This window comes from Malaclemys terrapin, chromosome 1, assembly GCF_027887155.1.
Source record: "Malaclemys terrapin pileata isolate rMalTer1 chromosome 1, rMalTer1.hap1, whole genome shotgun sequence".
Classification (NCBI taxonomy): domain Eukaryota; kingdom Metazoa; phylum Chordata; order Testudines; family Emydidae; genus Malaclemys; species Malaclemys terrapin.
The window spans coordinates 345,860,855-345,888,162 of record NC_071505.1 but is presented as its reverse complement, the minus strand read 5'-3'; the positions used below and the strand labels follow the sequence as shown (position 1 = coordinate 345,888,162).

Sequence of the window (27,308 nt, the reverse complement as noted above, 5' to 3'; positions counted from 1 at the left end):
TCTGTTCAATATCTTCATAAGTGATTTAAATAATTGCATAGAGAGTGCACTTATAAAGTTTGTGGGCGATATCAAGCTGGGAGGAGTTGCAAGTGCTTTGGAGGATAGGATTAAAATTCAAAATGATCTGGACAAACTGGAGAAATGGTCTGAAGTAAATAGGATGAAATTCAATAAGGACTAATGGAAAGTACTCAAGTTAGGAAGGAACAATCAGTTGCACACATACAAAATGGGAAATGACTGCCTAGGAAGGAGTACTGTGGAAAGGGATCTGGGGGTCATAGTGGAGCACAAACTAAACATGAGTCAACGGTGTCACACTTGCAAAAAAAGCAAACATCATTCTGGAATGTATTAGCAGGAGTGTTGTAAGCAAGACACGAGAAGTAATTCTTCCGCTCTGCTCCGCACTGATAAGGCCTCAGCTGGAGTATTGTGTCCAGTTCTGGGCACCACATTTCAGGAAAGATGTGAACAAACTGGAGAAAGGCCAGAGAAGAGCAACAAAAATGATTCAAGGTCTAGAAAACATGACCTAGGAGGGAAGATTGAAAAAATTGGGTTTGTTTAGTCTGGAGAAGAGAAGACTGAGGGGGGACATAACAGTTTTCAGGTACATAAAAGGTTGTTACAAGGAGGAGGGAGAAGAATTGTTCTCCTTAACGTCTGAGGACAGGACAAGAAGCAGTGGTGGTTTAGGTTGCTTAAGGGCGAGCGACAGGGGGAAGGGGGCAGAGAGGAGCAAGGGGGTGGGGTCTTGGGCAGAAGAGGAAGGACAGGGCTGGGTCCACAGTTCAGGCACTGGTGCTCCCCCCACTTTTAGGGAGCTTCTAATCGCCCCGGTCGAGATAATGCTTGGTCCTGCCTTGAGTGCAGGCGACTGGACTAGAAGACCTCTCAAGGTCCCTTCCAGTCCTACAGTTCTATGAAGAGCTCAGCTGGATTGGATTTAATCTTTCTTCCTGTGTAACTCAGGGCTTTATTCAAATGGGTTTGGAGTATTGCACCAGTTGTTGTAGTTATACTTAGTTCTTATTAGGGCTGTAAATTAATCACAGTTAATGCATGCAATTAATGCAAAATAAATTAACTAGATTAAAAAGAATAGTCACAATTAATCGCACTGTAAAAAAGATAAACAAAAGAAAGTAGTTTTCAGTTCACCTCATACAAGTCCACTCAGTCCTACTTCTTGGTCAGCCAGTTGCTAAGACAACAAATTTGTTTATATTTACAGGAAATAATCCTGCCCACTTCTTATTTACAATGGCACCTGAAAGTGACAACCGGCGTTCGCATGGCATTGTTGTAGCTGGTGTTGCAAGGTATTTACGTGCCAGGGATGCTAAACATTCATATCCCCTTTCATGCTTCGACTTGTAGGCTCTAAAGTTTTATATTGCTTTGGTTTTGAGTGCAGTTATGTAAAAAAAAAAAAAAAAATCTACATTTGTAAGTCGCACTTACGCAATAAAGAGATTGCACAACAGTACTTGTATTTTTCAATTCCCCTCCTACTATTTCTTTTATCTTTTTTTTTACAGTGCAAATATTTGTAATAAAAAATAATATAAAGTGAGCAGTGTACACTTTGTATTCTGTGTTGTAATTAAATCAATGTATTTGAAAATGTAAAAAAAAAAAAATCCAAAAATATTTATAATAAATGTAAATTGGTATTCTATTCTCGTTTAACAGTGCGATTAAAGCTGTGATTAATCACAACTATATGTTTTTAATCTCACACTTAACTGTGATTATTTTTTTAAATCGTTTGACAGCCCTAGTGCTTACATACAATGTTCTTTGCGGCTCTTAAAGCTCTTTACAGAGGAAGGCAAGTAGTAATGGGGGAATAGCCACAGAACTGATGGGACTTGCCCCAGTCACCCAGCAGGCGAATGGAAGAGCTGAGAAAATCATGCAGGTCTCCTGATTCCCAGCCCAGGGCCCTCATCACTGGGCCTAACTTGTCACTCTCACTGATCCTGCATCAATCTGCTCACAGTGGGTCCTAGCTGAGCTCAAAGGGTTGGGAGATGGTCTTCCAAACCAAGCCCCCGCCTTAAGCCCCAACCTCCACTCCCAGTGGAGATCTCACTTTAGGACTGCAGAATCCACTTCTGCAACGTTAGAATCTTCCCCAGCGACGAATGACACAGCAGCGGAAGACAGGATTGCTGTATTTATTGGGACGAAACAATAGTTTATTCTACAATGTGAATACAAGGCGTTAAAGACACAAAGATGGGCTTGATTCATTCCTATTTCCACCGTGAGATAGGATATTTATTAGACCCTTTTCCATTGCGCATTGTTTTAAAGACCCAGGCGGAATCTACTACACTTTCTGGGCTGCAAATACTAAGATACAGATCGGAAGCCAGGACAGAGCCTGTCTGAATATTACATCTTTGAAACTTCCCGACAGCTCCCAGGCTTCAGGAATCTAGCTAGTCAATCTTCTATAGTAGACACAGCTGGGCACTAACTAAACTGGCGTGAGAAATGTGCTGAAGGCTTTGATCCTACGCCCACTGACCTTCATGGAAATGTTCCCGGGAGCACGCAGAAGCAGAAGAGAACCCAGCTTGACACTCAGATCGCAGTGGGAATTTGTGGAGCTGGTGATTAGAGGAGGGGAGAAAAAAACCCAAAGCAAAATATTCTTCTTATCGCAAATGGAACGGTTTGAGCAGGAGTCATTGAGCCACAACAAGCATGGATCCCCTCCCCCCCAACACACACGGCCAGTCACGTATCAGAGCAGAACCACACTTCCAGGCTGCAGCTGCCTGGGTTCATTAACTGGCTACCTCCTGATCGCAGAATTGCACCTACAACAGACTATGAGCAAGACCTCAGCTGGCAGGCCAGGAAGGCAGGGACTGGCTTCGCTGTCTCTAGGAGTCCCCTTGATTTCCGTCCCAGATGGATACATGGGACAGTCTATACAATGGCTGCACATAGCTCACTGCGCAGCCTGTCTGTCCCACTCCAGCATCACATGGAGCTGGGCCCTAGAGGACGAGTCAACCCCCGCTCCGAGCACCCTGCAGCACTCCCAGCCTGGCCCTGAGGCAGGATCCCCAGCATGACAGTGCCTTGTGCTAGTCCTGTGCCACTGGGCCAGCCCCCTGCTCAGACACACTTCAAATAGATCTCCTGGCCCCTGCTCTCCCTCTCTTTCCACCGTGACCCAGGCAGCCCTCGGATCAAACAATCGCTGTCAATCAGCTGCCTCGTGGCGCCCCAGAGGGGGAAGCATGTCAGTGGTGGGCACAGTGATTGGACGTATTTTCTCCGGGGTTTTATATTTAAGTTGCAGGGGCCCAGTCTGTAACACCCAAGGACTTGACATAAACATTGAATCAAAGCAAAAGAAACCCAGCTGGTGCTACAGCCCATCTGCCTAATGACTGGGCGGGGAGCTCCGCTACTCAGACACTGCTCTCTATCAAAGCAGCTGCCCCTGGACAGAGAGCCTGACTGGGCCGTCAGCCCCCGACCCCGTGTGGGAGAGGCAGCGAGCTCCCTGCTTGCTTGGGGTGGGGCACAAGCCAGCAGGAGCAGCATACGACGTGCTTTGGGATCCTTTGGCTGCCCTAGACGTGACGAGCGTTGCTATTATTGCTTGGCTCTGCATCGCCGTGGAAACGCTGCCCTGAGCCACTAGAGGCTGGGGCCGGAGTTGGCTTCCTCTGCTGGATGGGAACTCGGCTCTACTGCTTGGTGTCCTTCCCCGGCGCCGTCCCCAGGAGACATCGCGTGCTGGGGGCCAAGGGAGAGCGCCTTGGGGTAGGGCTGGGGGTTGTTCCCAGCAGCCCCATCCTGATGCACCATCACCTGGGCGGGGGAGCCCGGGCCGGAGCTGCCCGCGGCCTGGCTGAAGTTCTGGAAGTTGTCCTGGACCCGAAGGATGTATCTGTGCAGCACGCTGGCCCCATCCAGAGGGCTGGCGGGAGCAGGGTGGGCGGGCAGGCTGTGATGCAGACGCTTCACCTCCGTGTGCAGGCGCGACACTGACTTGTTCAGCTCGGTGATACGATTCCCCAGGTCTGCAAACAAAGCGCAGGCACGGCCAGGTGAGGGCAGGGCTATGGGGAGAGCCAGCCTGCCTTGCGCCCACAGCAGCCCACTGGTAACCATCACCTCTCTTAGGGCTCAAGAGCATTCATGAGATTCGAGGATCCCCATCTCTGCCCTTAGACACACCCACGTGTGGAGCCGGTTCTTGGGGTGGGCGAGCAGCGTGGCCACGTTGGGCTCCAACTTCCAGGTGCCACTGTCCTTCTACCACATGGGGCATCCGCATGGACCTTCTGCAGCGTAGCACAGACCATTACTGCCTGAGCTAAAGGAGTAACTCCACTGAATGGCAGCAGTAGTAGGCCGTTATCCTTCTGGGAAATGGCCACTAGACGGGGATGTGGCCCACACTTTGACGGGGTGTGACACCTGCTTCTTCCTGACCCTCATCCTGCCCCCTTCTTCCCTCTATTTCTCCTTCCCTCCCCTCCCCTCCCCTCCCCCCTGTATTATGGAGTCCCAGTCAGGCCCTCCTTGTTTGCTAGGGAGGAGGGGGCTTTCCAGAGCTGCCAGTTAGAGTCACAGAATTTAAGGCCGGAAAGGACCCTAGAGCATCCAGTGTGAGCTGCCGTAGATCACAGGCCACCAGCCAGACGTTAAGCCCAGCAACCGAATGAGACCAGAGTATCCCAGCCCACAGCAAACTCAGCTAGACGTGCCACAGGCAGCGAACAGGAGGCCCTGAGGTTCCCCAGTGCCCAAGACCCCACGCAGTGCCAGGGTTACCTTTCCTCCTGCTCTCCTCAAACTCCCGCCTGGCCGTGTCGATGTAGCGCTGCACCAGAGCCTTGACGACCTGCAGCCGATAGGAACGGCGGCTCTCCCCGCCCAGGCCAACGTCCTCCAGGATGGCGTTAGCCTGAAGAGGGTGGGAAACAGGGTTATGCGGGTGCCAGGTACCAGCACGGCTTAGCATTTACCTGGCGCCAGGGGGCTCGCTCACCCTCTTCATGCAGCCATTTTACAGTCCGTGTGGGTGAAATTCACCCAGACAGGATCTAGTCAGGCAGATGGAATTCTGGGAAGCCCCTGTCCCCTAGATATCCCAGGACACGACTGGAAAAGAAGTTGTTTGCAACGGACTCCAGGGGAGCACAAGCCTGAGGATAAAGCAGTCTCACTGCCAAGGTAGCTTTCCCCAGGGCTCGGTCTGCAGACAGACAGACAGACAGGGAACTTACGATGGTGGGAATTGGGGGGTAATCCTGTTGCCTCTTGGGTTTGGAGCAGCAAACGAACCTGACGATGCCCCTGGGGAATGCAGAAGGACATGTGTTATTGGGGGAGAGGGGTGTCACTCAAGTACAGCCAGCCCTGGGGACGTTACGTTCAAATCTGAATCCAGATCTAAAGGGATCCAAAATCGGGGGGGGAGTCTGGAGCCGGTTTCTGGTTCTGGCCCAATGGAGAGATGATCCCCAGGCACCATGTTCAGATCCGAACTGTTCCAGGATTCAAGTTCAGGCCCATCACCCTTCAGAAGAGATTTTATCCCCTAAGTTTTAACCTTGACAGCTACCAAGCCGCAGATCTGAGACGGTCTGCTAGCCCCCGCTGCACTGCAGCCAACACGCCCTGAGAGCCAGAGCCCAGGGGGACACGCTGCACTCCACAGGGATCTTCTCAGCGAGAGTGCTGGGCGCTGGGCTGCAAATAGGAGCCTTTTAGCCACTGCCTCTGTATTAGGGTTGCCACCTTTCTAACTGGTGGTAACCAGCCCCCCACGAGGCCCTGCCCCGCCTCTTCCCCCCAAGGCCCTGCCCACCTCATCCCTTGATGCCTCACCTCTTCTCCACCTCTTCCCCCAAGGTCCCACCCCTGCCCCGCCTCTTCCCCCAAGGCCCCGCCCCATCGCTCACTCCTCTCCCACCCCCTCACATCCGAGACAATCACTGAATCATCTCAAGGAGCTGCCTGCAGGTAGGAGGCGGCCCCAGCTGAGCAAGGGTTGGCACGGGTTAACAATCTGGTGCCTCCCCTCATCCTGCGGTAACCAGACTTTTGGTTCGGTGCCATTTAGGGTTGCCAGGTCCCCTTTTGGAGCGGACTTTCCACCGAGCACCTAGCAACCCTAAACGGCACCCGGACCCAGAAGCCCAAAACTGGATTGGCCAGGTAAAACTCGGACAGGTGGCAGCCCTACTCTGTGTCTCTAACGTAGGCAAGAGTCAGTGGGTGGCAGCAGTGTTTTCCGTTATCGATGCAGCCAACGCTTTCCCCTCTGGCTGCGTGGGGACAGAACCGGCACACTCTCTAGAGCACAGACAGACAGGGTCAAATCAAAGTAGCAATAAGGCCCAAATGTTTAACAGTGCAATGGTCTCAAGTTGCAGTGCGGGAGGTGTAGGTTGGATATTAGGAAACACTATTTCACTAGGAGGGTGTTGAAGCCCTGGAATGGGTTACCTAGGGAGGTGGTGGAATCTCCTTCCTTAGAGGTTTTTAAGGCCCAGCTTGACAAAGCCCTGGCTGGGATGATTTAGTTGGGGATTGGCCCTGCTTTGAGCAGGGGGTTGGACTAAATGACCTCCTAAGGTCTCTTCCAACCCTAATCTTCTATGATTCTAAAGCCTCTGCCCTATGCCATACAGCAGTGTCAACGACCGGTCCGTGCCCAGGCTCCAGTCCCTGAGATTTCCCTGACACACAGCAGCAAGCCGGTCCCGGGTATCAAAAAGGTCAAGAGAAACTGCCCCACCGGTGTCAGACTAGATGATCTAATGATCCCTTCTGGCCTTCAAATCTAGTAATATATTAATCATCTTCTTTAAACTGCTGCACCAAGGGAGCAACTTTTCCTTTGTGGAACACTCCAGCATTCCCTGCATTAGTTCCCTTCTCCAAACCTGTCTCGGTCTCCTCAGGAGAACTGGTCGACAAACGGCTAGGTACGTTTGGAGAAACATTTCCGAAGAAAAACAATTATTTACTTGAAATGGTTCATGAAAACTTTCCAAATGTTCCAATTTTTTTAACTTTTTTCACTCTTTTCCCCCACCTTTTTGCCACTGAAATGAGGGGAAAGGGAGAGAAACAGGGAAAAGCCAGTCAGCAAAAAAAAAAAAAAAAAACATTTTCAGTTTTCTGGTTTTCAGAGTTTTTTTGGTAAAAAAAAAAAAAAATCTGAAAAACTTCTAAAAAAAATAACCCACCGTAACATTTTCCTCACAACTTTTCATAGTTGAAAAAAGGGTATTTTGGGTTGAAAATAGATTTGAACAAAACCAGTTCAGCCAGCTTGGCTCAGAAGTCATAGAATATCAGGGTTGGAAGGGACCTCAGGAGGTCATCTAGTCCCACCCCCTGCTCAAAGCAGGACCAATCCCCAGACAGATTTTTACCCCCATTCCCTAAATGGCCCCCTCAAGGATTGAACTCACAACCCTGGGTTTAGCAGGCCAATGCTCAAACCACTGAGCTATCCCTCCCTCCCGGTGATTTGCTTTGCAAAGTAGCTGATCCCCAGGCTGGGAAAGGCCAGTGGCTGGATGGCCTGGTGGCTAAGGCCCTGGATGAGGACTCAAAAGATGTGGAGTCAATTCCCTACTCCGACATAGACTTCCTGTGTGACCTTGGTCAAGTTACTTTGTGCCTCAGTTTCCCACCCTTACAATGGGGATTATCCTGGCTTGTGAGGCTGAGCTGACTAACATCTCTGAGGTGCTCATGTACTAGGGTGACTTGTTGCCAATGCGCATGGTGCGGGCTGCGGAGCCGACATCACCTGACTGAGTAGAAGAGGGACTTCGGTGTGGGAATGACGTTAAACGGCACAGGCAGCGTCAGGCCCTCCCTGAAGTAGGACAGGTAGAGTTTGGAGCGGGCAAACTTCCACTCCACGTCCGCATCGTCCTGCAAAGCAAAGGGAGGGGAAGCAGGTTGTGATCTACGCTGGGACCAATCCCGCCTCCTGCGTTGGGCGGTCATCAGAGACCTTTGAGGCCGTTTGTGATCGTCCCACCCGCCCTCTAGAAACCCCACGGTTGCCCCCATTCCCTCAGAGCATGGCCAGCTGGGGTCTCACGACCTGCCCCCTCCCCCCGCACTTTGGTGCCATATAACGGGTGAAATGGTTTTGAACGGCATCGGCACATGCAGGGGAGAGGGACAATTCTATCACCGGGGAGAGCTGTGGGGCTGAGGCTCTGGGACGGAGCCGGCTCGGTTCCTGGGCACTGGCTGCGAAACTCATCGAGATCACGGGTATGGCGCTAGCTGGTGCAACACCTGGGCACCCCCAGCTGGTGGGTGGGGCCTGATCCGCTTAAGGATGCACCCAGGGACCCTTCCCCAGCATGCGCCAGCCATTGTTCTGCAACCGGGCTGGGCAGGATTGGGCTTACTCGGTGACGGTGACAGGAAAGTACTCTCATGCCAAAGGACACATGCTAGGCCCAGTGGGGAAACTGGCTGTCCTGCAAGAGCTGTGCCCAGTGCAGGGTCGTCAGTAGAGGGACTCGTACTGACCTGCTGCACAGAGGTGAATTTCACCCTTGTACACGAAGGGTCCCCAGTGCATGTGTGAGGGAGATATGCAGCCACTTCTGGGGTGGGGCACCAGACAGGGCACAGCAATACTATACACAACAGGATTAAATGCAGCCACTTCTGGGGTGGGGCACCCCAGCCCTCTCGACAGCGCACAGCAATACGACAAACAACAGGGATTGTATTTTGATGAGGGCTTGGGGGAGGACGAAGGAGGGAGATTTAGGGGAAGCAGAGTGAATTGTTGGCTATTTTAACAGGGCAGGGAGTGCCAGGGAGAAGAGAAGCTGCGGAAGAGGAGACCCATTCACCACGGGGTCACTCTGCTCCAGGGAAGGGCCTGGGGCCCAGCGGCACTCCAGCGGGGCTCCCAGCAGCCCTCACCTCGATTTTCTGGAAGGAGTTGGTGATCATGGCAATGAGCATGTTGAGAAGGACGATGACCATGACGATGGTGAAGATCCCGTAGAGCGCCCGCCCCACGAACTCCGCCAGGCCGTACTGGGGCATGTCCACCACACTGTACTCCTCCATCCCGAACATGGTCCAGAACAGGAACTGGAACGTCTCGTTGAAGCTGACAGAGAGGGGGCGGCAAAGAGCGGGGCCTGGTTACAAGCCGGGCGCGCCACACCTTAACAAGTGTGTGAGACAGCCCCGATCCTGACCCCACTGACAGCAGCAGCCACTCCCCAGGTGAGGCAGGATTGGCCTGTGGGTCCACTAGATCTTCCTGGGCGAGTCCTGACTCCTACAGGACCCTTCAGGAAGCACCTGCCAACACCCACCTGGGCCCCTAGCAAGGTTTGCAACCTATATTTTCACCCCATTATTCCTCGTTAAATCCCCACCAGCACCCCACGCAACGCCGCTCCCTCCTGAAGTGCCCGGACATCCCAAACACTTGATCACATCCCCTCGGAGTCCTCATCGCTGTTTTCAGCTCCTTTCATTCTCCCCACAGGCCTCCCAATTCCACCACAGGCTCCATCCGCAGAGCACCCCAAAGTGCTGCCCCTCGGCTCCCCGCTCACGCTACAACCCCTGTTCACGTCGCTGGCATGTGCCCAGAGGCCAGGGATTGCCTGGATCAGGCAGGGGCCTTTGACCCTTTCTCTCAGCCTCAGGCATCGCTACGCAAAGCATCGGGCCCAGCTCAGCCCTGCCCTGAGCCGGGAGGCCCTGGGAGAGCCCTGGTTGGCGCAAGGACGTACTTCCCCAGCCGCTGGGACTCCTGGTAGTAAACGTAGGTGTTGTTGAGTCCGCACAGGAACGCGGTGAGAACGATCATGAGGATGAACATGAACCTGTGGCGGGGGGGAAGCGCAGAGAGGAGATCAGAGAGGCAGGGAGTCGCGGGGCCTGACCTGGAGGACCCTAGTCTGATAAGCCCTGTTCAAAGTGGAGATGTGCCCAGCGCACAAACCCACCACTGCCTCCCCCCAGCACTGGCACAGTCTCAGCCAGCCAATTACCCCTCTCCTCCTTTGGTACATTGACACTATATAGAGACTGTGCCAGCATATATAAGAACGGCCCTATTCTAGCCCAGTGTCCTGTCTTCGGACAGTGGCCAATGCCAGGTGCCCCAGAGGGAGTGACCAGAACAGGTCATCATCAAGTGATCATCCCCTGCCACCTATTCCCAGCTTCTGGCAAACAGAGGCTAGGGACACCATCCCTGCCCATCCTGGCTAATAGCCATTGATGGACCTATCCTCCATGAATTTATCTAGTTCTTTTTTGAACCCTGTTATAGTCTGGGCCTTCACAATTGTTAGAGGGCTTTCCCTTCACCCCCTCCCCTGGTTCTTGTCACGCAGACAGAAAGCAGAAGACCAGAAGTCCGAAGTGTAGGCAATGTGATGTTTATTGGGGTTAGTTCCAAGCAAACATGTCCACAGCTCTACACACCGGCAGAGTCTGTTCCCCAGTGTTCTGTTCCCAGCTCTGACACCGCAGAGCATTTACCCCGTGTCCCCCTTCCCAGCTCTGACACCACAGAGCATTTACCCAGTGTCCTCCTTCCCAGCTCTGACACCGCAGAGCATTTACCCAGTGTCCTCCTTCCAAGCTCTGATGCCAGAGAACCTTGTCTGTGTCTCCGGTTCCCATTTGCCCCATTCCCATTCTCATTTCCCGTTCCCCATTCCCCTGTTCCCACCTCCTCCTTCCAACTATACCTGCAATGCACACCCACAGTCCCACCCCTTGCAACTTAGGGTCATGTTCCATTTTGGGTCTGGGGTCTTCGTCCCACCCCTTTTGTATCCCATGGGAGGGGTAAGGAGTGAGGTTGTGCTGTGGTCAGGGGTGGGCATTTCTTTGGTCTTCTAGTGTTTTATACCTCCCTGCCCCAAAACCCCTTTGCCCCTCCCAACTGGTTGCTTGACTTTGTCTTGAGATAGGGGTTGAGGCAATCTTAAAGTGTGCTCTCAAGTAACACTTTAACTGCTCGTATCTGTTCCCGTTGTACTAACAAATCCAGCTGACTAGGCAGAAGTAACACCACAGTGTCTTTGTCCCTTGTTTACACATTTTAGTTTAAGAGTATCAAAAAGTCAAACCCAAAATTCTATCCCCGGCTAACAAACAGACCTATATACTAACAACAACATCCTCTGGCAAGGAGTTCCAAAGGTTGACTGCGTTGTGTGAAGAAATACTTCCTTCTATTTGTTTTAAACGTGCTGCCTATTAATTTCATGTGGTGACCCCTAGTTCTTGTGTTATAAGGAGGAGTAAATAACACTTCCTTATTTACTTTCTCCACACCAGTCATAATTTTATAGACTGCTATCATATCCCACCCCCTAGTCCTCTTTTTCCAAGCCGAAAAGTCCCAGTCTTATTAATCTCTCCTCATACGGCAGCTGTTCCACACCCCCCATCATTTTTGTTGCCCCTTTCTGAACCATTTCCAATTCCAATATTGTTTTTTTAAGATGGGGTGACCACATCTGCACGCAGTATTCAAGATGTGGGTGTACCATGGATTTATATTAGGGCTGTCAAGCAATTAAAAAAATAAATCGCAATTAATCATGCTATTAATTGCTCAGTTAAACAATAATAGAATACCATTTATTTAAATATTTTGGATGTTTTCTACATTTTCAAATATATTGATTTCAATTATAACACAGAATACAAAGTGTACAGTGTTCACTTTATATTTATTTTTATTGCAAATATTTGCACTGTAATAAACAAAAGAAATAGTATTTTTCAATTCACCTAATACAAGTACTGTAGTGCAATCTCTTTATCAGAACAGTTGAACTTACAAATGTAGAATTATGTACAAAAAAAACCTGCATTCAAAAATAAAACAATGTAAAAGAAGCAGGCAGCATTATCTTCTGCAAATGTAAACAAACTTGTTTATCTGAGCGATTGACTGAACAAGAAGTAGGACTGAGTGGACTTGTAGGCTCTTAAGTTTTACCTTGGTTTGTTTTTGAGTGCAGTTATTTAACAAAAAACCCTACATTTGTAACTTGCACTTTCACGATAAAGAGATTGCATGACAGTACTCGTATGAGGTGAATTGAAAAATACTATTTCTTTTGTTTTTCATAGTGCAAATATTTGTAATAAAAAATAATATAAAGTGAGCAGTGTACATTTTGTATTCTGTGTTGTAATTGAAATCGATATATTTGCAAATGTAGAAAAACATTCACAAATATTTAATAAATTTCAAAAAGAACAGGAGTACTTGTGGCACCTAGAGGCTAACAAATTTATTTGAGCATAAGCTTTTGTGGGCTACAGCCCACTTCTTCGGATGCATAGAATGGAACACACAGAAAGAAGATATTTATACATACAGAGAACATGAAAAGGTGGGAGTAGCCCTACCAACTCTAAGAGGCCAATCAATTGAGATGAGCTATCATCAGCAGGAGAAAAAAAAACAAAACCTTTGAAGTGATAGTCAAGATGACCCATAGAAGGTGTGAGGATACTGGCTCTGTCAATCTGTCAAGCCAGAAGAGTACCCAGAAGTCACCTACTACAAGACAAGCCCAATAAAGAAAATAACAGAACGCCACTAGCCGTCACCTTCAGCCCCCAACTAAAACCATTCCAGCGCACTATCAAAGATCTACAACCTATCCTGAAAGATGATCCCTCACTCTCACAGATCTTGGGAGACAGACGAGTCCTTGCTTACAGACAACCCCCCCAACCTGAAGCAAATACTCACCAGCAACCGTACACCATACAACATAAACACTAACCCAGGAACCTATCCTTGCAACAAAGCCCGATGCCAACTCTGTCCACATATCTATTCAAGTGACATCATCATAGGACCTAATCACATCAGCCACACCATCAGGGGCTCGTTCACCTGCACATCTACCAATGTGATATATGCCATCATGTGCCAGCAATGCCCCTCTGCCATGTACATTGGCCAAACCGGACAGTCTCTGCGCAAAAGAATAAATGGTCACAAATCTGACATCAGGAATCATAACATTCAAAAACCAGTGGGAGAACACTTCAACCTCTCTAACCACTCAGTGACAGATTTGACGGTGGCAATTTTGCAACAAAAAAACTTCAAAAACAGACTCCAAAGAGAGACTGCTGAACTTGAATTAATATGCAAATTAGATACAATTAACTTAGGTTTGAACAGAGACTGGGAATGGTTGGGTCATTACACTAATTGAATCTATTTCCCCATGTTAAGTATCCTCACACCTTCTATGGGTCATCTCGATTATCGCTTCAAAGGTGGGGGTTTTTTTGTTTGTTTGTTTGTTTTTCCCTCCTGCTGATGATAGCTCATCTCAATTGATTGGCCTCTTACAGTTGGTATGCGTACTTCCACCTTTTCATGTTCTCTGTATGTATATATATCTTACTATATGTTCCATTCTATGCATCTGATGAAGTGGGCTGTAGCCCACGAAAGCTTATGCTCAAATGAATTTGTTAGTCTCTAAGGTGCACAAGGACTCCTGTTCTTTTTGTGGATACAGACTAACACGGCTACTCTGAAACCTAATAAATTTCAATCGGTATTCTATTGTTTAACTGTGCGATTAATCGCAATTAAGTTTTTTAATCACGATTAAGTTTTTTGAGTTAATCGCGTGATTTAACTGTGATTGACTGACAGCCCTAATTTATATAGTGATACTATGATATTTTCTGTCCTATTATCTATCCCTTTCTTAACGATTCCCAACATTCTGTTTGCGTTTTTGACTGCCGCCGCGCACTGAGCGGATGTTTTCAGAGAACTGTTCACAATGACTCCAAGATCTCTCTCGAGTGGGAACAGCTAAGTTAGACCCCTACGCCACCGCGGCTCTGCCTGCATAACCCCATCGTGAGATGAGGCTGTCAGCCACGGAAGGGGTTTTCCCTCACCGTAGGAACACTGCCGCCCCGAGCGTTCTTCCCTGGACCTAGCAGGACTTGTGCCTGGGGGTAGGCTGGCACAGGGGTCTCGGTCAGGGGGGTAGTTTTTTCACACCCTGGCTCTGATGTAGCTACGGCAACCTAAGTCTAGACCAAGCCATGGACGTGGATCCACAGGGATGGGGCTAAGGCATCCTGCCAGGGCAACATGGGGCAACATGCAAGGTAGCTGCCAGTGGATAATACGGGGTGCCAGCCCCTCAGGCTGCCCAGCAGCTCATTCCCCAAGGTGGGGGGGAGGGTAGAAGGGATTCAGCCCCTACCGGATCATGTCGTCGATCATCTTCCCGATGGAGATCTGCAGGGTGCCCAGGGACTCATGGGCGGGGAGGATGTAGGCCAGGCGGGTGAAGCTCAGCATGCTGGTCACCGCAAACAGCACCTCGGCGACGAACTGGGGGTCTTCGGGCTGCCACTCGTGCCGTCCTGCACACGGGGAGAGGAACCTCAGAGACGCAGGGCCGGAAAGCGGGGGCGGGGAGGCCTTCGTCGTGTGGCCTACTGGATAGGGCGCTGGGACTGAGGGCTATTCCTGGCTCCGTCACTGGCCTGCTGAGTGAGTCCCTGTCCCGCGCCTCGGTTTCCCCATCGGTCAAATGAGGATAATGACACAGACTTGCCATATAAAAGTGCCTATAATTGTCACTCCAGAGTCACAGCCATGCTCCAGTTAGCTCCCAAAAAGCAAACGCTGCCCCCAGGGCAGGCTCCTCAACCCCCCCTCCTCCATCAGTGCTTCGCCAACAAGAAACAATCACAACTACCAAGGCCCGGCTCTTACCACTTTATGCCGGATTCCCACAACCAGAACACTACAAATTCACTCCCTACAGAACAGCCTGACACTGACACCTGATGGTGGCAGGGGAGAATTTCCTGGTTCATTTGAGCGGCCGGTATTTTAATTTCCTGTATTATAACGGTCATGTTTTCTTTCATTAATGTTGCTTCTCTGCTAACATCAGTAAATACGGGGAGGTGATGTGTTCTCAGAGCTCCGCTTGGGCAGGGAATTGACGGATTCCCAGCTTGTGAGGCCAGAGAGATCCGAGTCTGATCACCCAGCTACCACAGGCCAGAGACTCTCACCTACTGATCCCTTCACATCCAGCCAGTGACTTGCAGCTGAACGTGCTCCATGGGGTCTGGAAGGCTCCGGAGGGAGGAAAAGGTCCAGCCGTGAGCTGGAAAGGGAAATCTTTCAAAGTAGGGTGTGCAGAGGGGATGGGACGGCTCAGGGGGGCTGGGGAAATTATCCAAAGCTGGTCACAAAGCCACTGTCCCTGCCAGCACTGACAGGCCTCCTTGTTGGTAAGAGGCCAAGGAGCAAATAGGCCAGAGAGCGCTCCTCTCCCCCGGAGAGAGGTGTCTCTGCAGGGCAAGGCCGAGGCCCATCAGTGGGGCAGGGTGGGGCCATGCAGGACCCATTCTGGGGATGAACGTGTAGCACTAGACACGCCGAGCGGGAGGAGCGGGGCCAGGCCAGCGGCTGGAAGGGACGGAAGGAGGCCGAGATCAAAGCCGGGGCGTCCCGAGCGTGGCTGCTCACCGGCTCTGGTGAAGTAGTAGCACTCCGGCGAGGAAGGGGCGTCCAGGCAGTGCAGGTGGCCCCTCCCGGCGACCAGCACCCGCAGTGTGAACGAGGCCAGGTACAGGCTGAGGATGACGATGTCCAGGCAGTTCCACAAATCCAGGAGGTAGCTGTGCAGCCCCTCGATCCACACCTCCTTGCACTCGTACCAGAAGAAGCCTGCCGGGGCGGGGCGAAGCATGAGCACCAAGCCCCCTCGGGCTGACACCTCCCCTGGGGGCGGGTTGGATTCAGCCTCTGGGCAGAGCTTCCCCCTCTGCAAATCGGGGGGTGGGGGGAATCATAGATTCATAGATTCTAGGACTGGAAGGGACCTCGAGAGGTCATCGAGTCCAGTCCCCTGCCCTCCTGGCAGGTCCAAAAACTGTCTAGACCATCCCTGATAGACATTTATCTAACCTACTCTGCAATATCTCCAGAGATGGAGATTCCACAACCTCCCTAGGCAATTTGTTCCAGTGTTTAACCACCCTGACAGTTAGGAACTTTTTCCTAATGTCCAACCTAGACCTCCCTTGCTGCAGTTTAAACCCATTGCTTCTTGTTCTATCCTTAGAGGCTAAGGTGAACAAGTTTTCTCCCTCCTCCTTATGACACCCTTTTAGATACCTTCATCCGTCCTTCTTCCCCCTCTTGTCTGCCTTGCCTCTCTGCCCCATCAGCTCCCCCATGCAGGGTGTTCGTACAGCACCCGGCACAGCGGGGTCCTGATAGCAGCTGTGGCCTTCTGCCAAAAAAGTCACAACGACTCCTAGCGATACCCCCATATGCCCCCCTAAATTCTCTCCCCGCCCCCTGGGGATTCACACCCTGGAGAGATCTGCAGGCCCTAGACTGACCCAGCGCCCAGCCTTGCCCCCATGGGGCAGGTTTCACCATTGACTGCAATTGATGCAGCATCCGGCCCTTAGTTCTCTTACCCCTTCCCCACGGATCGGGGCCTCCAGCCCTTTCATCCCCATCGCTGCTCTTCTCGGGATCCCCTTCCACCGCCTGCATCCAGCAGCCCCGTGGGCACCGGGCTTAAACAGAAACAACCCCGAGAGCACGGAGCCTGCAGCAGGCGATCGCTGCTGGTGCTCACGGGAGGAGTCCGACCCTAGGGGCTCAGCTCAGCCGATTCCAATGGGAGAGTGCGGCTCCCCTCGGAGCTAATTGATTATCGCATCGTACCAGAGCCAGGAAAACCATCACCCAACTCACTCCTGAAGAGCCAGCTCCACCCAGCTGTTCTCTCTTCCCCAGAGCCCTGGGGCCCGGCATGGTCAGACAGTGTTGCCTGCTGGAGGCTAATTTCTCTCCCCACGTCTGTCTGCCCTGAAACCTCCTGTCTACGTCGAAGCTGGATTTGGGACTGCAGATTATTAACAGCTTCTGCCTCTGTGCTGGCTTCAGCGCGGGCAGTGAAGTCTTGGTCCAGCTCCAGACGGGCACATGCCCCTCTAGGAACCGCCACCAGGCCCCGTGCTGGCCGTCTCAGCAGAGGCGGCAAGAATTCAATCAGCCCTGGAGATGGAACACCCCCTTCAGGCCTCTCGACCCGGCCCCCGTTGCTACGCATTGGGATTGCGGGGGGGGGGGGGGGAGACTGTGCCCAGAGGGGATTCAGAGGTGGAGGGGCTGCGCCCAGAGGGATTTAGGAAGGCAGGGGGGGTGTGCCCAGAGAGATGGGGGGGCTGTTCCCAGAGGGATTCGGAGATCAGAGGTGCTGCGCCCAGAGGGATTGGGGGGGTAGGGGGTGGCGCCCAGAGAGATGGGGGGGGGCTGTTCCCAGAGGGATTCAGAGGCAGGGGGGCTGTGCCCAGAGGGATGGGGGGGGACTGTGCCCAGAGGGATTCAGAGGCAGGGGGGCTGCGCCCAGAGAGATGGGGGGGCTGTTCCCAGAGGGATTCAGAGGTCAGGGGGGCTGTGCCCAGAGGGATGGGGGGGGACTGTGCCCAGAGGGATTCAGAGGCAGGGGGGCTGCGCCCAGAGAGATGGGGGGCTGTTCCCAGAGGAATTCAGAGGTCAGGGGGGCTGCTGTGCCCAGAGGGATTGGGGGGTAGGGGGGTGGCGCCCAGAGGGATTCAGAGGCAGGGGGGCTGCGCCCAGAGGGATGGGGGGGGACTGTCTCCCAGAGGGATTCAGAGGCAGGGGGGCTGCGCCCAGAGAGATGGGGGGGCTGTTCCCAGAGGGATTCAGAGGCGGGGGGCTGTGCCCAGAGGGATTGGGGGAGGCAGGGGGGCTGTGCCCAGAGGGATTGGGGGGCAGTGGGGACTGTGCCCAGAGGGTGGGATTCCCTGGGGTGCAGACAGTTGACACAGGGCCTAGGCATCCTACTTGAGACAGCAGCAGCCACCTGCTTCTCCTTGAATCCTGTGCTTATGTAGTCCCCTGCCAACGCCCCTCCCTGCCAGGCGACAGGGACGGCTGGACTCTGGCTGGCAGCTCTTCCCGCGACCTACCGGCCACCCAGACCATGTGCAGGGAGTTCTTCCACACGGTCTGATTGCGTCCCAAGAAGATGTGATGCTTGTGCTCCAGGAACAAGGACTCCACCAGCAGAAAGATCAGAAACCAGAGATACGAGGCCGAGTGGAGGAGGAACTTGATCACTGGGATCTTCAGCATTTTGCCAACCTGCCCAGGGATGGATGGGGGGAGGGATAGCTCAGTGGTTTGAGCATTGGCCTGCTAAACCCAGGGTTGTGAGTTCAATCCTTGAGGGGGCCATTTAGGAATCTGGGGCAAAAAAATAGTTGGGGATTGGTCCTGCTTTGAGCAGGAGGTTGGACTAGATGACCTCCTGAGGTCCCTTCCAACCCTGATATTCTGTACACAGGCAGCGGCACGCCTTAGGGCTGCAAAGAGTCCCACAGCTGCCAATTCCCCCTCCGGAGGGCAGAGACCCACAGCCCCATGCTCATCCTGGCCTCCACAGGGACCCATTGAACTCACTGAGGGGGGCTGCACAGACGCAGTGACCCCCTCTCCTTGGGTCATCAGCACCACCACGTAGAGCTAACAGAGGGACTCTATTAGCAGACAGCAATAGTAGGCTGTTACCCTACAGTGAAGCAGACGCTAGTGGAGGCCATGACACACTCTTAGCCAGTGTGTTGTGCAAGGATCTCCCCGAGCAGATTGGGGCCCAATATGCAACATACAGTTGAGCAAGGGGGAATATTTAAGCATAAAACTACCCCTACGTGAGCATTTGCAGCAGCAGCAAATCTGAAGTGCTGGAACAATGGAGAATGAACTCAGAAGGGGCAAAGATATGGTGGAGTTCAAATTCATGGGATATGGGTGGATAATTCCCACCCCCACACTGTTGGCTCAGTTCTAGGGAGAGAAATCAGCAGAATTGCAATCAAGTTTCCATGGGCACGTAGGGATTGCCAGCTCGGATGAGACCCGAGGTCTCTCTAGCTAGTCTCCGGTCTCTGAGGGCCCAGCACCAGCTGCACCAGAAGGAGGTGCAAGAACCCTGCAGTAGCAGATGTGGGAGAATCTGCCCCCTTGTTGGGTCCCATCGTGGCCTGGCAGGCTGCTCACCCGTGACTTCGGGGCAATCCAGTACACCAGGCACAGGAGGGGCATGGTCAGGAAGATGGAACAGGAGACAAAGAACTTCCAGAGCGTGTTGCTCCCGCGCCAGCCCGACAGGTTCCCGCACCAGATGGACGAGAGCACTTGTTGGCAGATGGGATGGGCAACAAACTGATCCAGAAGGACAAGAGGGGAGGAGGTCAGGCGGTTCGGAACAAAAATATTTATAGCCACCGGTAGCTTTCTGTTGCCCCAGCCCGTTCAGCCCAAAAGGTCACAAAGCCGTACAAGGGCACTGTTTCTAAGGAGCCCTGACCTACCAGTGACATGCAGCCACCTCTTGGGTGGCACATGGTTTAGCCGCTGCATAGCTGCACTGCACAAGGGCTATGGGCATGGGGTGAAGGATGATCCCACATCCAAGTGATATCCGAGGGGGAATTTAGAGAGGAATGGTGCACCCTGGAACCAGGACTCCGGGGTTCACACCCTGACTCCCAGGGATTGTTAGTGACATCTCATCTGAAAGACCGTGCCTGTGGCACCCCCTAGTCTTATGCTGAGGTATTGGCTCAGTGCTGAGCGCCGCCTAGGGATGCCAAAGCCTCCCAGTCTCCTCCCTGGACTCACCTTCTTCTGGTTGTAGTTGACGGCCAGCCGGAGCCGGGCGAGGTTGGGGATGCCCTCCTCGAAGGCCTGGCTGTCCAGCTCCTCCTCCTCCTCCTCGCTGTCCCCCAGGTCGTTCAGCACGGCAGTCACCTCGCTCTGGTTACGGCACATCCCCAGCAGCTCAAAGGCAAACTCCTGACTCAGGAGCTCCAGGCTGAGGTACTCTGGCTGCAGGAGGGGAACAGGTGGGTGGGGCAAGGGGACAGTACCTGAGCACAGGTCCCATCACCTTCTACTGCTGCAAGGGTTTTCCTTGTGCTCTTTGTCTCTGGTCGGTCACGGCTTTGCCTCCTTTATTTGCGCAGGGGGTTGGACTTGCTGACCTCTCAAGCTCCCTTCCAGGCCTACATTTCTATGACTGTATGACCGTAGTCAAGAGGGGTCATTTCTGTGGGGCCCCTCTCATAACAGGGCAACAAGGGGTGCTCAGAATGAGAGGGCTGCAAATTTACATATGTACAATTAACCCATGGAACTCCCTGCTGCAGGGTGGGAGAGCGGCAAATATCTCAGCCAGGTTCAATAGAGGATTCGGCTCCCGTGGGTTCCAGGATGCACATGTTTGAACATCTCCCTGGAGTGGAATCAGGGGTGTAGCGGGGTGGTTACCCCACTCCTGCCCTGAAGGGCTTAAAACAGCCCTGGGAGAGGGCTGTGGCAGGGGAAAAGCTGGGCTGATTGGGGAAGCAGCCGCAGCTGGGCCACACCCCAATCAGGCCCAGCTGGCCTGTATAAAAAGGCTGTGAGCCGGAGGCCCAAGAGGAGTCTCTCTCCAGGCAGGGAGAGAGCAGGGCCTGGCTGCCTGCAGAAAGGGTACTGGGAGTGAGGCAGGGCTGGGGAGAGCCAGAGGAACAGGGGAGCTCCAGGTTGGCAACTCCCCAGGCTGCAGGGCCTGGTCCAAGGCCCCATAGAGACACTGGGAGGCAGAGGAAGGCAGCAGGTTCGAACCCCCTTGCCTATGATGAGTGGCTTTTACACTGTAGTCTGCCCCAGGGACCAGGGGCTTGGTGATGACTGGCAGTAGCCCAGACTGAAGCAAGGTGGAGATAGAGGGTTGGGGGTTTCCCAGAGAGGGGAGACCCATAAAGACTGGTGGGGGTATTGCCAGAGGGCAGCCCCAGGGTAAAGGGGCACCGGGTCCTGGGAGGGACACGGGGGCCAGCGGCAGCGGGACACCGGCCTGCAGAGGGCGCTCCAGAGACTGGAACAGCTAATTCCCGAGATGACCAGCAGGAGGCACCGCAGCGGAGTCCTGCGCACCTACGGGGGAGGCAAAATTCGTTCTCCCCCTTCCCCTCCCCCTGGCTCACACTGGGGAGGGACGATGACTGGGTTAAACCCCCAGGGTCCAAATTCAGAGCTGGTAGAAGCAGGTGTAACTCCACTGAAATCTAGCATGTTGCACCTGCCTCTCTTCGCTCCCTGGGTCCTGCAGACCCATCACCCCAGGGGAGATGGAACCCTGTATTCTGAGCACAGAACCACGGCTACCCGCAGAACAAGGATGGACGGAGAGTGGAACCGAGACCCCAGCCTCGGCATGGAGACCACAGAGAGCCTCACCTTGAACTCCGGCTCCTTGCAGGAGAGGCGCTGCAGCTCCCGGCTGAGCTTGAAGGCGGTCAGCATGGCATCCTCACTGGCGATGGAGAGGTAGGCCCGGCTGGCGATGCCCTTGTAGGTGTTGATGCGGAAGAGGGAAAACTTGAGCAGGTCGTACTTGCGGCCGTTGCTGCACTCCAGGCAGGTGCAGGAGATCTTGTGGGGCCGGGGGATGGCGTGGCCTTTCTGCACCAGCATGTCTACGATCTCGTAGAGGTCCTTCTCGCAGGCCAGGGTGAGCGGCGTCACGCCGGGGGCAAAGCGGGCGTTGTCAATGGAGCGGTCGAAGAAGGCCAAGGAGAAGGACTTGATGTCCATCTTGATGCTCTTTTCCTGGTCCAGCCGGTCCAGCAGCAGCTTCACCACCTGGGGCTGGTTGGTGTCCACGGCGACCAGCAGGGCCTCATGGATCTGGCGGAAGTTGAACTTGACGTAGCGCAGCAGGGTCCCAGTGATCTCCCCACCGCCCATGCGGATGGCCAGGTTGAGGGCTTCCCGCCACGCACGGTCCTCACTGTCGGCCTGCTGCTGCAGGATCCCGTCGCTTCCCTGCAGCAGCTGCTGCACCCGCAACAGGTCCCCCTCCTGGATGGCGTCGAGGAGCTCGCTGGGGAACTTCAGCTTCTTGTTGACTATCTCCCTCCAGCTGGGATGCTGCGAAGGGCAGAGAGTGGCATAGTGGTGGGCATGCCTCTATGTAACCCCCACCTGGAGCCAGGGCTCTGCCGCTGGCAGGCTCACAGCACCAGCTCCTTGGAAAGGAGCCCACAAGCTGCTGGAGCCCTGGCTAGAGCTGGGGATTGGGCTGCCTGAGAATGGCAGGCTCCTTTCTGCTGAGCAAAATTGATGCTCTCCCCAGTTTCACGCGTGTTAGGCAATAGCAGTCACAGACAGTCAATTTCACATGAGTCTTTCACAAACGCCGTAGTGTGGGGGTTTGGAAATGGCATTTTTAGGGATCTCCAGTTTGCCAGGAAATTTCAGGAAATTTGCTTTCATTCCAAATTGGAACAAAAACCCAAATCCCCGGTGAACCCAAATCCCTGGAGCGTGGCCAGCTGCACCCAGGCGTTCTGAATTCCACCTCCTGCTCTAGCCACTAGAGCACTTTTCCTCCCAGAGAGGAGCCCAGACGTCCTGAATCTCAGTCCCGATTTCGCCATCAGATCTCGTCCCTCCTAGGAGTAGCTAGTAGCATCCTGAGGTCTGCAGGGCGGCTATGCCTGGAGAACTTGCAAACCGAGGTAACCTGGATATATCTGGCTCTCAGTTATGCTGGAGCAAAGCCAAAGTCGTTCCATTGAGGTCTGTGGAATTACTCCAGGGACGTACCCGAGAGCAGAACCCAGCCCCTCCCTGTGGCTGTCACTTGGTTAGAGCGACCCAACCATGAATTCGGCTCAAGGATATGGGCTGGAGCTTCTGGCGCCCACTGGTTCTTTCCCATTTAGGAGGGCCGGGCTGCTGCTGGCGGGGGGAGACTGGGCTGGCTTGAACTTTCCCTTCTGTCCCCCATACCGTCAGCCCTTGCCACCATTGGATTGTTGTTGTTTTTTACCTCAGTGCTAAGAGGCCCCCGGTGAGATCCGCCCCCGCTAGGTGCTATACATACCCACAGCCAGTCCCTGCATCCAAGAGTTTACAGCTTAAAGGGACAAGACAGAGAGAGGAAGCTGAAGTTTTATTCTTCCCCTTTACAGATGGGGAGAGAGATTAAGGGACGTGCACGAGGTCTTGCCCCCGGAGTCTGCAGCCGAGGCAAACCCCTGTCCAGGGCCTTGCACACAAGATATCAGAACCCGAGTCAGGGAACTGAAATTCCTCCAGCTAGCCAGGCTGTCCCAGGCCACCTCCTCACCCACCGCGCTCTCTCATTTCGGATCCAGCAGCTCTTTTCAGACCCAGCCTCACCCCCTCGGTTCCTCGCTGCCACTCTAGCCACCGAGCAGCAGTAGTGGCGGGAAGCAGAAGTATGTTGGAAGGGGGGATGAGAGAGACCTGCTGCTGGCTGGGAACCCCTCTTTCCATTCATCCTCCCCTTCCAGGCTTCCTGCTTAACCTAACGCACCCTGCCTGGGGAGAAACGTGGTGGCACTGACTAATTACCTGCTGGCTAATTAGCTCACAGGCTTCATTAAGCATGCCTGATTGAATTCACAGCTTGGATATTTCACAGCACCTCGATGGCATTAGAGCCAAATGGGGCTGGAAACCAGCCAGTGATGCTCTTTAAAGAACAAAAAACAAGGTGGGGGCTGGGTGCCAGGCTCAGGAACAGCTGCTCAGAAGAGCCCTGCCAGATACAGCAACAGCCTGCGGTGGGGAGAACAGTTCAGAGAGCATTCATAGTGGCAGAGTTGGGTACAGCCCCTCTAGAGGCTGGTTCACCTGAAAGATAACAACCTACCACCACTGCCAGCAAATGGAGTCACTCCTTTAGCTCAAGTGGTAGGGGGGCTGTGCTGTGGCACTGGTATTCTGAGGTTCAAACCCTGCTGGCAGGATGGGAGCAGGCTGTATCATTTGGTTCATATCTAAATCCCTGTCGTGCTCACATCCTAAAAATACATACAAGGAACAGAAGAGGTGAAGGAGTGAATTCCACGGGACTATCTGCACCAGGCACCTGATTGTGAGAGTGATGCTCATCCAATCAGGCAAGAGAAACAATGCCATGTGACTTCAGCACCCACTTGGAACCAACCAACTCAGCTTGGTACTCGACCATTTGCAAGGAACTAGTTGCAAAGGAGCTCTGGCTGGAGAATAATTCAGCCTGTCACATTGGCTAAGTGATCTCAGAGATCGGAGAAGTCAGGAGAGCTAGGTTCAGTTCCCGGCTCTGCAATTGACTCACTAGGTGTTGTGGGGCAAGTCACGTCCCTGCTCTGTGCCTCAGTTTTCCCATCTGTAAAAAGGGGGGAATTAAACTCAGAGAATGTCAGAGATCCAAATGGGCTATAGTAGCACTACACAGAAATGTGGCATGGGGAGATCACTGTAATTAACGCAGCCTTTAAGGCCAGAAGGAACCAGCATGATCATCTAGTCTGACCTCCTGCACATCACAGGCCACAGAACCTCACCCACCCACTCCTGGAATAGACCCCGAACCTCTGGCTGAGTCACTGACATCCTCAAATCATGGTTTAAAGACTTCAAGTTACAGACAATCCACCATTTACACTAATTCAAACCAGCAAGTGACCCATGCCCCACGCTGCAGAGGAAGGTGAAACCCCCTCCAGGGTCTCTGCCAATCTGACCTGGGGGAAATTCCTTCCTGACCCCAAATAGGGGGATCAGTTAGACCCTGAGCATGTGGGCAAGACTCACCAGCCAGACACCAGGGAAAGAATTCTCTGTAGTAACTCAGAGCCCTCCCCGTATAGCATCCCATCAGCAACCGCTGGGGACATTTGCTACTAGCAGTCACAGATTGCCTACAATATTTATTCCACTCTGTATGCATCCGAAGAAGTGGGCTGTAGTCCACGAAAGCTTATGCTCCAATAAATTTGTTAGTCTCTAAGGTGCCACAAGTACTCCTGTTCTTTTTGTGGATACAGACTAACACGGCTGCTACTCTGAAACCTGTCAAGATTGCCTACAGTGGCACGAGCCATCTCATCAGACCAGCCCTCCATAGACTTCTCACCGTCCAGAACCTCAGTATACCTGATCTCAGTCACTTGCAAATGACATAGAAGCAGGTCTGTGGGGAAGGACAGAGGAACAGTCTGGGATTGCAAAAAGAATGTCCCATGTTCAAGGGGGCAGCTGCTCAGATGGCTAAGCTGTTGCATCATTACCTGTTGCACAAACAGAGAGAGAGAGAGAAGTAGCTTTCCTGTTAACCCCAGAACTTCTGCAGTGTCCTCCGCTTCTTTCGAGTGTGACTGATTAATATTTTCACCTCCGAGGTTGGGTTATTAACAGTAACTAAATACACAGGACAACATATTCATTTTATATTTCTAGATGCTCCTGTCCAGATGGACTCCAAAGCACCTCAATGTGTAACATACAGCACCACTAAAATGCAGCCACCTCTGGGGTGGAGGGAAGCAGCTGAGCAGAGCACAGTACAACTGTGTGCATTAGGAGGTGGGGGATATTTTGGATAAGGGTTCCCGAGCAAATCCCCACCACTTACAAGCATGAATTCAAAGCATGTTACCAATATCAAATCCTTAAAATTCACCCCAGGCCTGGACATTAGTTCATTGGCCCCATTTTAGAGATGTGGAGATTGAGGTGCAAGAGAGGCAAATGATATAGCAGCAGAGATGGGATTAGAAGGCAGGAGTTCCTAGCTCCCAGATCAACGGACTGTACCTCCCTCCCCCTGGGTCCTTAAAACCCAGGCGGAACCAGCCACACACTGCCTGGAAGTCAGTATCTCTGCAGCCCCTTGGAAGGATGAATCATAGAATATCAGGGTTGGAAAGGACCTCAGGTCGTCATCTAGTCCAACCCCCTGCTCAAAGCAGGACCAATCCCCAGACAGATTTTCACCCCAGATCCCTAAATGGCCCCCCTCAAGGGTTGAACTCACAACCCTGGGTTTAGCAGGCCAATGCTCAAACCACTGAGCTATCCCTCCCCCAACAGGGCTGAGCCAGCTGTGATATGATTCAAGCCAGGGATTTGAGGGGCCAGACCACGCCTGCTGCAACTCCAATGATGGCTTGGTCCCGTGCAGTCTCAGACTTGGTGCAGAAACCATCGCCCATCCCGGAATCATCCATGCCTCTCTCTTGCCCCACTCCATCTTTTAAATGCCCAAGCACGCTTCTTTAAATGAACCCCCGGGGAAGGTGAGAGAGCAGAGCAGGGGAACCCAGGATATAATGGGGAGGAGAGGTGATCCTGGCTGCCCAGCCAACTGCATTCCCCTCATGCCCAGTCTGACAGATTGCTTTGTGCTTTCCAATGCTTTTCCAACTCTCCTGCGTGCCCTCCCTGCGCAGCTCTGAACAGACCATCAGCTTTTACCAACTCTTCGCCCCAGGGTTCTCCTGCTCCATTTCATAGGTCACTGGCCGCTCCATGGAGCCCTTCACGGAGCTCTACAGCCAGCTGTGGGGTTGTGGGGAAAGCAGAGGGACCCAGGAGAGGGCCTCTCACAAAGCACTCTGAAGATCACAGTGGCTGAGAAGCCCCTTAGCGCGTGATCTCCGTGTGCCATCCACATGCCATAGACCGGGTGAGACCTGACCCAAGGACCCTCTCTCTGAGGAGCAGCCCCTGTCTTAAGTGGCCAGCACCATGCTGTTCAACCTTCCTACCAATTTTCTCTGCTCCTCCTCGGAGCATTACCTCACGGGGCACCGTGTGGGCCCAACGCTGGTACAGGGCAAGCAAGGAGGGTCTCACCATGGCAGGGCTGTTACTCCAAAGAGAACTCTGTTACTCACCATGACGCTCTCCATGGCCAGCCCTGGTCAGCAGATCACTCCGCTGTGCCGGTCGCTCCTTGCCTAGAAGCAGCCAGCTGGAGACAGGGCTGGAGGATGCTCAGGGCCCTGGTCACCAGTGGGAGAAGCTTTGGCTCAGAGCCATTGCCCAAGGCCATTCACATCCACAAGATGAAGTCCCAAACTGGGCCACGGCTCAGCCCAGGCAGCTCCAATTCCAGCCCTTCTCCCTCCACCTGGGCAGCAGCTGGTGTCTTATTTCCTCCCTCCGTTCACCCTCCAGGACAAGATGAAGTCTTGTTTGTCCCTGGCATAGGCATGACCAGGTAAGAGCAGCAGGACCCACCTGCCCCTTCCCCAGAGAGCAGGGCCGCTCCAGGCACACAGAGGGCGAAATTAACGAGGACAGCAGCAACTCAGCAACCGCCCTCCCACGCTGCTGCGGGGAAACTACAGGTGTTTTCCTCTGG

The 27,308-nt window shown here is 53.2% G+C and overlaps 1 protein-coding gene across 1 annotated transcript; it reads right to left on the bottom strand.

Annotated features, from left to right (window-relative positions):
* Window positions 1–3,675: 3,675 nt before the first annotated feature.
* Window positions 3,676–26,853, bottom strand: LOC128830169 (short transient receptor potential channel 2-like). The gene is made up of 13 exons (XM_054015938.1): window positions 26,839–26,853; window positions 21,380–22,072; window positions 19,778–19,984; window positions 19,154–19,318; window positions 18,061–18,235; window positions 15,575–15,775; window positions 14,289–14,451; window positions 9,795–9,887; window positions 8,965–9,157; window positions 7,817–7,944; window positions 5,274–5,343; window positions 4,819–4,951; window positions 3,676–4,061 (listed from the first exon to the last, which is right to left on the bottom strand). Exons 1-13 carry the CDS (start codon window positions 26,851–26,853, stop codon window positions 3,676–3,678), a joined length of 2,622 nt encoding a protein of 873 aa, XP_053871913.1.
* Window positions 26,854–27,308: the final 455 nt, after the last annotated feature.

Excerpts from the sequence above, each read along its gene's own strand:
- LOC128830169 (XM_054015938.1), bottom strand. Across the intron at positions 19,319-19,777 it reads TCAACTACAACCAGAAGAAG|TTTGTTGCCCATCCCATCTG; the intron begins GTGAGTCCAGGG and ends CTTCTGGATCAG. Across the intron at positions 15,776-18,060 it reads GCACATGGTCTGGGTGGCCG|GCTTCTTCTGGTACGAGTGC; the intron begins GTAGGTCGCGGG and ends CCGCCCCGGCAG.